This window comes from Equus asinus, chromosome 12, assembly GCF_041296235.1.
Source record: "Equus asinus isolate D_3611 breed Donkey chromosome 12, EquAss-T2T_v2, whole genome shotgun sequence".
NCBI lineage: Eukaryota > Metazoa > Chordata > Mammalia > Perissodactyla > Equidae > Equus > Equus asinus.
This window is the reverse complement of record NC_091801.1, coordinates 84713525-84724248: the sequence shown is the minus strand read 5'-3', so window position 1 is coordinate 84724248 and position 10724 is coordinate 84713525. Positions and strand designations below refer to the sequence as shown.

The following is a 10724-nucleotide window of genomic DNA, read 5'->3' as shown; positions in this document are numbered from 1 at the left end:
CAGCTTTTTTTCTTTTTCTTTTCGTCTGACGCATCTAAAGCGATAAGTAGTCAGCTAGAATTGGCAAACGGGCTATTTTCCGGGGAGTCTGTGCCTGAATTCAAAATACTTAATCGTGACATTTAAAAATATAAACATGACAACATATAAAACCCGAGAAGATGCTCAGGACCTGTTCACTGAAACTGTTCCCAGAGAGACTAATTGTATAATGGTGGGGTCGTGAATGAATACTATGTACTGACCGTCAGAACCAGTGGAGACTCATGAGCAGAGTGCCTTTGCTGTGCTCTTGGTTGTGGGTTCCTGTGAGTTGCTGTTGCTGTGTTTTAGATGTAGACTCAGCGGGCCGGAGCACCAGCTGCAGGCGCGACTGGCCGTAGAATGTCCCTGCCGCATGGGTCCAGGCTCACTTCCTTTAGAACTGACCTGCCACTTGCCCTGGGGTCCTCTGTGATGTGTCACAGCCCTATGTGTTTTCTTACAGTTGGGGATTCGCAGTTACAGATAAAGAAGAGGCGATGGGAGATGATGAGGTGTCCGATTTGAAGCAGTTCTCAGTGAAGGATAAGGTTGCCCTCACGAGGTAATGGAATGCTTTTGGGAAGAAGAAGTGGCCTTTGCTGGGCGAGTTGTGATTTTTGTTAAGGGGCTGGCTCAGCTCTTACAACAACGTAGTCTGATTGGCCCCATCCCCACACTGGTGGAAGGTGGGATGTGAATAGCGTCTGTGCGCCGACTCGGCCCAGGTGGTGTCCAGCAGGGAGTCTGTTATCAGACTGGAGACGGAGAGGGAGGCGGTGATCTGATTGCGTTTCCGTGAGGTTTGTGTTTCTTCCCATCAAAGACATCATTTCAGTGTTGGCTTTGCGTTTCCTCCCTTGGGAGTCACATGAAAATATTTCTTTGATTAAAGGAAGAGAGAGAATACCGAGCAGATGAAGCTAGAAAACTCAAAGAAACGGAAAGTGAAGGAGCCAAACCAAACCAGTCGGGGAAGATGTGGGGAAGACCAGGTTTGAATCTTTTATTCCACATACTGTTAATGTTTCACTTTTAAACTCACAGTTTTCAATATGTTGCATTCTTTGTGTTTTTTTTACCCATAAGTCTTTCTAAGTTTTCATGTCATATTGGTAAAATTTAAAACATGTACTTTGTGTTCATGGTAAGGGACATATATTTCCAACTTCAGAAGGTGCACTGCTTTCTGTGTTGTGTGTGGGGTTGGACTCAGTCCTGAGGGGCATGGGTTTGGCTTCTTACCTCTCAGAAGCCTTTGACCCGGCTGCTGCCACCCTCTTGCTGAGTTGTAAGGAATGGGCAGCCGCTGGCTGGGTGTCAGAGTGGCCTGGACCTGCTCACACTCAGTCTTCATGTTTGGTCTTCTCAAGGGCCACATGCAGGACACATTGGGGCAGTCTCCTTAGCATTTTAACAGCAGTTCTAACCATTTATCGTGACATGGACGTGCTCTCAGTAAATAAACTCTCTTATCTTGTGACCTGTAGCAGTGCTTGAAAGAAGAAAGTACATTCTCCATTTCGAAAGAAAATCCAGGCCAGGGTAGTGTTACCATCAGGTAAGGTTTGTTCTGTGTCCCTTTCCTGTGTGGAGGGGGGGAAGTGGGGATGGTGAGGGGGGTGCGGCGAGCTCCGTGGGGGGGGGGTGACATCACCTTCTGTCCTCAGACTCTGGCCTTTGCAGTGGAATTGTGACCTGCACTCCCTGTTTTTATCGTCTTTGCTTTCACTGAGACGGAAGTTAGGAATCCGGTAGATCTGTAGCATGGTGGGGAACGTGAGCTGCTGTCTGATGCGAGGGACTCGATCTCTGGCACGTTCGTGTGAGAGGCAGAGATGGAGGGTGATGTCCTGAGCACCAGCCCTCCCTCAGCTGCCGTGGGTCCTTCTTTTGGTTTGTTTTTCTTGTGAATAAATGATCTTGTCAGAACTAATTGTAAACTTAGTAACAATCAGTGTACCGACAGCTTTTTCAAAGGGTAGCACCAAAACAGTTTAAACGGCGTTGGGCTGACAGTTGTCGCTGACCCTTCTTGACCTCTCCTCTCTGTTTTCTACCACTTTCTTGTATCAGATGATAGTGTAAAAAGCTTCCTTTGTCCAGCAGAACAAAGAAAAAGCTGAATGGAAAAAACTGTAGTAGGATTTGCTTTTGAAAACTCTGATGCTGCAGACGGATCCCTGGCTCGATGCGAGGATCTGTCTGTTGGGTTAGGGTGAATGGAATCTGCATTAGAATCAGGGAGTTGGAGCTATGTTGTTTTCAATAGTATTTCCATTTTTGAGCGAAGCTCCTGGCCTTGGAACACAGGAGTTGTTTAATTTGGTGTTTGCTCTGAGTCACCTCAAATCCTGCTTACTAGTAAGTTCCTATAATCTGCTCCCCCAGGAGGAGGCAGGCCATCCTTTGCGCCCGCCGCGTGCTGCTTCAACAGGCCCCACCATCTCCCTCACTGCGGTGCACTGTGTGTTGACTTCTATGTAGGCTCACACTGTCCACGTCGCTGCTTTGTTCAGGTTGCAGAAATTGGAATTTTTATGTTGAAATATCACAAGTGTTAAACGTTGGTGCAATTTTACAAAAGTGCTTGGCCGGCCAAACAGAAATGTGTGTGGCCCAGATGTAGCTCATGGGCCGACAGTTGCAGCCTCCGTGCTCCGGACAGAGGCAGGACTTCTCTCTGTGCCTGACGTTCTGTTCCAACTCTCCTTCTCTCATGGAAAATTTCAGAAAGTTATGAAAACATTCTTTTTGTGTTATTTTTATTGTGATAAAATCTATATAATATAGAATTCATTATCTTAACCATTTTAAAGTGTATAATTCAGTGATAATAAGTGCATTCACAAACGTGTGCAACCATCACCACTATCTAACAATTCTAGAACTTTTTCATCATCCTGAAAGGAAACTCCATACCCCTTATTTCCCTCTTCCCCCAGCCCGACAACCACTAATCTGTTTTCAATTTCTATGGATTTGCCTATTCTGGATAGTTCATATAAGTGAATCATAGAGTATTTGTCCTTTTGTGTCTGGCTTCTTTCACTTAGCATGTTTTTAAGATTCATCCATGTCATAGCGTGCATCAGTACTTCATTCCTTTTATGGCTGAAAATAGTCTATTGTAGGCATAGGCCACTTTTTGCTTATCCATTCATCTGTTGATGGACATTTTGGGTTATTTCCACCTTTCGACTCTTGTAAATATTTCTGCATATTTACAATACTGTAAATGTTGTGAACGTTCACGCACAAGTATGTGTTTGAATATCTAGGAGTGGAATTGCTGGGTCTTAATGGCAAATCTATATTTGCTTTGTTGAGAAACTGCCAGACTGTTTTCCAAATGGCTCCACCATTTTGTATTCCTACTAGCAACGTACAGAGAATTCAGTTTCTTCACATCCTTGCCAACACTTGTTATTTTCTCTCTTTTTGCTGTAGCCATCCTAGTGCGTGCAAAGGCAACTGTTTGTAGGTGATCTGTCAGCCAATGAGTGGGCATGCCTGGCCACCATTACCTTGTGCCTGGGTCCCCCGGCAGGGCCCTGTTGCCCTACAGGTTTTGGAGGGGTCTCTCCGTTTAGTTTGGGTTTTGTTTCTAAATGTATTTTCTGAAGGACTGTTTTTCCAGATGGATGATTCCAAGACAGTTGTGGTATTGATGGGGGGAGGGGTGGACCTACTGGATGACAGGGAGCTGGCCCTGCCGTCCCTTGTCCCTGTGGCCCCAGGCAGGCTCTTATAGGCAGGAGACGGCCAGAGATGCTTTCGCAGCTTCCGCCACCTGGAGTCGGGCTCGTTCACTCCCCTGCTCATGGATTAACTGTCATATTTACCAAAGCCTGTTTTAAAAAGAAAAAAGTTTGGGGCTGGCCCCGTGGCCGAGTGGTTAAGCTCATGCGCTCTGCTTCGGTGGACCAGGGTTCGAATCCTGAGCACAGACATGGCACCACTCATCAGGCCACAATGAGGCAGCATCCCACATGCCACAACTAGAAGGACCCACAACTAAAATATACAACTGTGTACTGGGGGGATTTAGGGAGAAAAAAGCAGGGGGGAAAAAAAAGAAGATTGGAAACAGTTGTTAGCTCAGGTGCCAATCTTTAAAAAAAAGTTCGTTAAAGAGATTAGAGACTTCTACAGGATTGTTCTGAATCTTTTCCCCATTTTTAAAATGGCAGGCTTTCTAAGTGAGCAGCAGCTTTACATATTTATGTATAAATTTGTATTCCAGATCTGCACAGACCACCAAGCCAGTGAAGACAAATAACCATGAAAAGCCATCCAAGAAAAAAAGCCAAGTGAGCATCCTAAAGTGTGGTTCTCAGGACCGTTGTCAGTGATTTATAGGCACTCGTGCCTGGCAGGATGTTTATTCTTGCAAACATAAGAAGACAGTGAATGAACTTAATGTCTAACTTTCTAATAGGAATTTATTGTGAAATAAGTTGGTAGAGCCTCGATGGGGGCAGTGGCCTTGGAATAGTTCTTCCTCCCTGTGCCCCCACTTGATGGTGTTTGTACCTGGGGGCGGGTGAGCCTGGGTGGGGTGGAAGACGGTGGCGTGGCCTATGCCTGCCCTGGAGCGGGAGGAGCCCCAAGCCTGCCACGTGCTGCCCTCGTTCCACTCCTGACAAGGGCTGAGACACCAAAGCTGTTTCCCAAAGCTCAGTCGGAGGCGCTTAGAAACCCATGGCCTCGGTCTGGAGGCCCCCTGAGGGCTGTCCCTGTGGGCAGTGGTAGGGCGTGTGCAGTGTCTTGGGAAGCCGTCCTGCAGGGTTGTGTGTGCTCTCTGGTCCCTTTTCCCTCCCTGTGAGCTCCGAGTGGTGGCCAGCCTGCCTCGTCGTGGGCCTCCCACCTCGTCTCTGACCTGGGGCGGGCGCTGCCCGGGGCCCGCTCATGACGTGTTCTCTCTGTTCTGGGCAAGGTTCCGAGGCCACGAGGAGGCCCTGAAGACAGAATGGAGCTGGCCCTTGGTGGATGTGAGATGGTCTCTGGGGACGGGCCCCTGCAGGCTGTGCTGGGCAGGAAGGAAGGCATTAAGGCCCTGCCACGCAGCACCCTCGGAGAGGGAGACAGTGAGCAAGGAGATGCTAACCGGGAAGGGAGCCCGGTGAAAATGAAAAGCAAACAGAAGAAAACTAAAGAAAAAACGTGGGAAGAGAAGAGGCTGAAAGGGCTTGAGGAGAAACGTGCTGGGAGGTGTTCAAAAGCATCGAGGCTGGAGAAGGACCACAGGGACGCCAGCCGCAGGAAGGGGGGCCCTGAGGGAACGGGGGGCAGGCCAGCAGCCAGAGGGAAGGGGGAGCAAAGTGGGGACAAGGAGACAGGAGCGGGGAGCCCCAAAGAAGGAACACAGGCTGAGGACAGAGAACTAGTTACGGCAGGGAAGGCAACAGCGGAAGGGTTGCTGGGGAGGAGACAGACAGATGAGGAGGGGGAAGACACGGGGGCCAGCAGAGCCATGGAAGGGGCCCGTGAAGGATTGGGTGGGGACACCCAGGCAGGAGGGGAGGCCCATGGTCACAAGTCCAAGTCACAGGTGGAGCGTCCCAGAATAGACAGGAGAAGGAAGATGGAGACTGCAGGTGGGGTGGGGGCCCGGGGAGCAAAGGATCAGAGACGGGGAGACCAGGGGCCACAGAGAGCCAAGCTCATGGAGGAGGGGAGCATGAAGCGCGCCCACGGATGCGGCCCTGCGGGGGAGGAAGGAGCCGGCCAGGAGGTGGTCCCCGCCACTGCCCCCGGGCTGGGAGGCTTCCCAAGGAAGACTCGAGAAGAGAAAAAGCTGAAAGAAAAGAAGAAGCAGGGCGGCATGAAGCAGGGCAGAGGCAAGGAGCTGCCGCAAGAGCAGGAGCAGCTGGTTGGCGTGGGGACATGCAGAGGGCGAGAAAAGAAGAGGGACGCGGAGGCCCCGAAAGGGCAGGAGAAGGAGGAAGCAGGCCAGTGGAGATGGTACGTCCCGCCTGTCCTGTCCCCTCCCCTCAAGGCCAGGGACATCCTGGCAGCTCTCAGGTTGTGGGCGCCAGTGGGAAGGGGTGTGTACCCTCAGGGCTAGCCCGGGCACCCTCAGGGGCCTGTCGGGGAGGTGTGATGGGTAACTCCAGGATGCCCTAGTGCAGCGGCAGCTTCGGAAATGGAGGTTTTCCCGGGTACCAGTGAGCGGCCTCCATGAAGCTCTCGCTCTGCGTCTGCGTTGCTTTTGCCCAGTCCTTGATGAGGTCACTACTGTTCTCTCCATTTTTCACATGAGGAAGCCAAGGTACAGAGAAGTTAAGTAACTTGCCCATGGTCACACAGCTGCTAAGCAGAGGAGCAGACTTTGGACCCCGTTACCTTAATTAACCATCACACCTGCGCCATCCCATATGGCAGCTGGCCACCATCAGCCACTTGTGGCAACGAGGGCCTGAGATCTGGCTGGTTCCAGTTGTGATGTGGTGTGAGTGTGAAGTGCACACTGATTTCAAAGACTTAGTTTGAAAAAGAGAATGTAAAGTAACTCATTAATTTTTCACATTGATTATGCATTGAAATGACAATATTTTGGATATAATGGTTGAACTGCTGTGTATTACTAAAGTTAAATTCACCTTTTCTTTTGGAAATAGGGCTTCTAGACGATTTAAAAGCCCTGTGTGGCTCGTGTCCCATTTCTGCTGGACAGCGCTGCCTCATACCCTGTGGAGGAGACCACAAGTGGGTCTGCGGCTTCGGGGTCAGAAAGGTCTTTCTTGGTATCTGCTCCCACATTCAGCAGCTGTTTGATTCTGGGGAAGTTACTTAAACTTTCTGAGTCTTGTTTCTCTTGTATATGAAATGGTGTTGTGCGTACCTGCTGCGTGGAGTTGCTGTTAAGTATGAGGACACACGTGAAGGGTTCTGAGGGGGGCTCTCATTGTGGGGCCATTTGCGTCTTCCTGATGGCTAGTGATGTGAGCGTCTTTTCACATGCTCATTGGCCATTTGTATGTCGTCTTCGGAGAAATGTCAGTTTAGATCCTTTGCTCGTTCCAATTTAGCTGTTTTGTCTTTGGTCGCTTGTAGCTTTGATGTCATTTAGAACACCCTTTATTTAATCCGGGCTCATGAAGGTTTACGCCTATGTTTTTTCCTGAGAGTTTTATGGTTTTAGTTTCAGGTCTTTGATCCATGTTGATTTGACTTTCGCATGTGGTGCCCAACTGCATTCTTCGCCCGTGGATGGTCCAGCACCGTTTGTTGAAAAGGCTGTTTTTTTCCTATTGAGTGGTCTTGGCACCCTTGTGGAAAATCAGTTGACCATGGATGTATGGGTTTATTTCTGAACTCTTGGTTCTGCTCCATTGATTTACCTGTGTGTCCTTATGCCAACACCACACTGTCCTGATTCCTGAAACTTTATAATAAGTTTTGAAATCTGAATGTGTGAGTCTGCTAACTTAGTTCTTTTTCAAGATTGTTTCTGGTTTTGTGGATCCCTCATATTTTCCTATAAGTTTTAGGATTGGGTTGTCAATTTCTGCAGAGATGCCAGCTGGAATTTTGGTGGGCACTGTGTTGTGCCTGTAGATCACTTTGGGGAATGTTGTCATTGTAGCAAAATGACGTCTTCCAAACCATGAACATGGGACAACTTTCTGTTTATTTAGATCATCTTTAATTTCTTTCTGCAATGTTCTATAGTTTTCAGCATACAAGTTTTTGACCTCCTTAGTTGAATTTATTCCTAGCTATTTTATTTTTTTGGTGCTATTATAAATGGAGTCATTTCTTAATTTTCTTCTCAGGTTTCTCGTTGCAGGTGTAAAGAAACAAAGCTAATTTTTGGATGTTGATCTTATACCCTGCAACATTGTTGAAGTCATTTATTAGATTCAGTAATTTTCTTGTGGAGTCTTTTGGGTTTTCTGTCTACAGTGTCCTGCTGTCTGCAAGTAGAGGCAGCTTACTTTTCCTGTCCGACTCGGGCGCCTTCTGTTTCTCTTTCGTGCCTCTGTGCTCTGTTTGGAACCCCCAGGACTGTGTGGAACGGCAGTGGTGAGAGCAGACCCGCCATTGTCTGGTTCTGGTCCTGGGGAACAGTGTGGTCTTTCACCTTTGGGTATGACGTGGCTGTGGGTTTTGTAGCTTCTTTTTCTCGGGTTGAGGAAGTTCCTTTCTACTCCTAGTTTGTTAAGTGTGTTTTCTATTTTTATCATGAAAACCTGTTGGATTTTGTCAGGTGCTTTTTCTTCATCTGTTTGTAGATCTTAGGGTTTTTGTCCTGCCACGTCCCCATTTACAAAGCCTAAGTGGTCTGAATTTGAAAGCAAAATGGCCGCAGGATTCTGTTGCAGGAGTGGTGGGCATGTGTGGAATTTCCTTCCTGGTTTTAGAAGGATTATAAGAGAGAATATATGCAAACCTCTAAACACACCTGGTGTAAGGTGGTCTGTCAGATGCCTTGCTGCTGCCGTCCTAATGTGTCTGGGTGCTGAGATCCAGCCGTTGCGGCCATGCAGCTCTGTGCCAGTGCTTCCAGCCACGAGGTGGGAGTGGGAACTGAAGAACTGGTGGCAGTAGTGAGGGTTACCGAGGGTGCACAGGCGAGCTTGTCTCTGTTAAATATCCCCTAGGTGATCACAGCGCGTATGCCTGGGCCTGCCGTGTGCACTAGGTGTGGACACTGCCACCTACGCTCGTCTGCTTCCTGCAGTCCCTAAGCCCTATTTTACAGAGACCGAGATGCAGGAGAGTCAGACACCTGCCTGAGGTGGACAAGTGGTGGGGCTGTGCGGCGGGCTGGCTCCGGGCGCCAGGTGAGCGCCGTGTCCATCTCCTGACCAGGATTTGCTCTGTAGGGCTTATAGCTTGGCCGCGCTGCTCAGGGGGAAGGGGGGGTCAAGCCCAGGGACAGTGAGTGCGTGGAGGGAGGTTTCAGCACGTGCAGGGGTGAGGGGTGAGAGGCTGGTCAGCCAGGATTGTGTTACAGGACTTGTAGGGAGAGTTGTCAAGAGGCACCTTCTCTGGGAGGCCACTTGGGCCTGGATGGAAGGTGTGTCTGTGTTCTGGCTGTGCTGGCATTTTGTCCATTGTGTCCTCACACAGCTTCACTTGTCTGTGGCACAGTAGGGCCCTCTGACAGTGTGGAGGCATCCCTCTCCCGTGTCTAGGGTGGTGTACAGGGCGAGCATATGTTTATGGAGGGCCAGGTGCCCTTAGGACCTCTGTGGGGCAGGGAATGTGGCGTTCCAGCGCTGAAAATGTGCTCCTAGGTGTTTATGCAGTGCCTACTGTGTGCGGCCCTGGGCCTCTCCCAGCGCTGCCTTCGTGGGAGCCTCAGGCTCATCGTGTGGCCCGGGTGAGCATCCCAGCACCTCTGGGCTGGGACGTGGGGACGAAAGGGGGCGAGACTGGACTTGGATTCAGGGCCAGTGCGTCAGGAGGCTGGACCAAGTGCACAGGGAAACAGGGATGAGGGGACAGCGGCCGGAGTGGCCCTGCCAGTGCAGCTGCCTGTGCCTGGGAGATGTCCCTCCCAGCGCTGGCGGAAGAGCCCAGGTGGGCGCACTCACCAGGCCACGTCCACGGAGCACGCGCGGGGGCCGGGGTCGGCGAGCTCCTGCGGTTCCTGCTCCTGGGGAGGGCAAGGAGCAGGCTGCGCAGGAACGCCCCGCATCCCCGCGCTGCGCAGAGGGCCGGAGGGTGGGAGTGCCGGGCAGCAGAGCCAGGTAAGGCGGCCGAGGACACCGGGCAGGGGAGTCAGGGCGGGCACACCGGGTCCTCCCTGACCGCTCCTCTGGGCCAGGGACAGAGCACCCTCAGGGGAGCACAGGCCCTGCGGCTGGCCTTGCTCTTGAGTTTCCCTAAATGTAATTCGAGAGCACAGAGGCAGCACGTGCTGTTTCTTGACTCCACCCTTGGACGTCCTGTCCCAGGAGGTGCAGGCCCCGCCCCGTCTCACCGCTCCTCCCATCCCGGGAGGGTGCCCCATTTGGGAGTTTCTTCCCCTATTGGTTCTTTTTTTCGGTTTGTTGAGATTCGTTGCTTATGTAGCTGCACCTGGCTTAAGCGCTGTAGTGTTTGGTTTTGGATTTCATGTCTGGTCTGACGCTGGCTCTTTCATCCCACGCTGGCTTCTCAGTTCCTCCGTGTTTCCAGAAGCTGGGCTTCGTTCATTCCTTCGTGGGCACATACCACGTGTCCAGTCCCCCCTTAGTGGCCATTGTGTTCCCTGCTAAGGCTTGTTTCTGCGCCAGTGCTCCCAAGCTCCGCCCTGGGGCACATGGGGCAGAGGTCCTGCAGGTGTGTACAGGGGTCAGGGGTTAAATAGCGGGCATGACGTGGGTTCCCCTCTACGTGAGATGCCGCTTTTCCAAGAAGTTGGGGGGGGTTGCCACCTGCCAGGCATCAGAGTTCCCATGTTGCAAACTTAGTGCGTTTGTGCCTGAGTGACTCACAGTGGTCTGGTCAGCCCTGCCTGGGTGTGACCTGAGTACTATCAGTTCATCCATTTTACAGCCAAGGAGCCAAAACACGCCCAAGGCCACACAGCAGGAAGGCCCTGTCTGCCTCTGGGAGCTCAGGCTCTGCTGAGGAGGAAGGCCAGCACAAGCACGATGGGCCGAAGGAGCCGAGGGAGGGGAGGAGGGGCCCTGGGAAGACAGTGGGCCTGCACAGCTGGCGCACCTCCCTCTGCAGATGCATTCCAGAAAGAGCTGCTGAATTGC

At 51.1% G+C, this 10724-nt stretch overlaps 1 protein-coding gene across 3 annotated transcripts in view; it reads left to right on the top strand.

Annotated features, from left to right (window-relative positions):
• Nucleotides 1-382: 382 nt before the first annotated feature.
• TOP1MT (DNA topoisomerase I mitochondrial) overlaps nucleotides 383-10724 on the top strand; it is a 31749-nt gene continuing 21407 nt past the window's right edge. For all 3 annotated transcript variants that reach the window (XM_070481774.1, XM_070481772.1, XM_070481773.1), the window contains exons 1-5: nucleotides 383-586; nucleotides 917-1016; nucleotides 1512-1582; nucleotides 4268-4334; nucleotides 4961-5988. In XM_070481774.1, coding sequence (XP_070337875.1) covers nucleotides 522-586; nucleotides 917-1016; nucleotides 1512-1582; nucleotides 4268-4334; nucleotides 4961-5988 — 1331 coding nt within the window. In that variant the 5' untranslated portion in view covers nucleotides 383-521. The remainder of the gene's footprint in view (nucleotides 587-916; nucleotides 1017-1511; nucleotides 1583-4267; nucleotides 4335-4960; nucleotides 5989-10724) is intronic.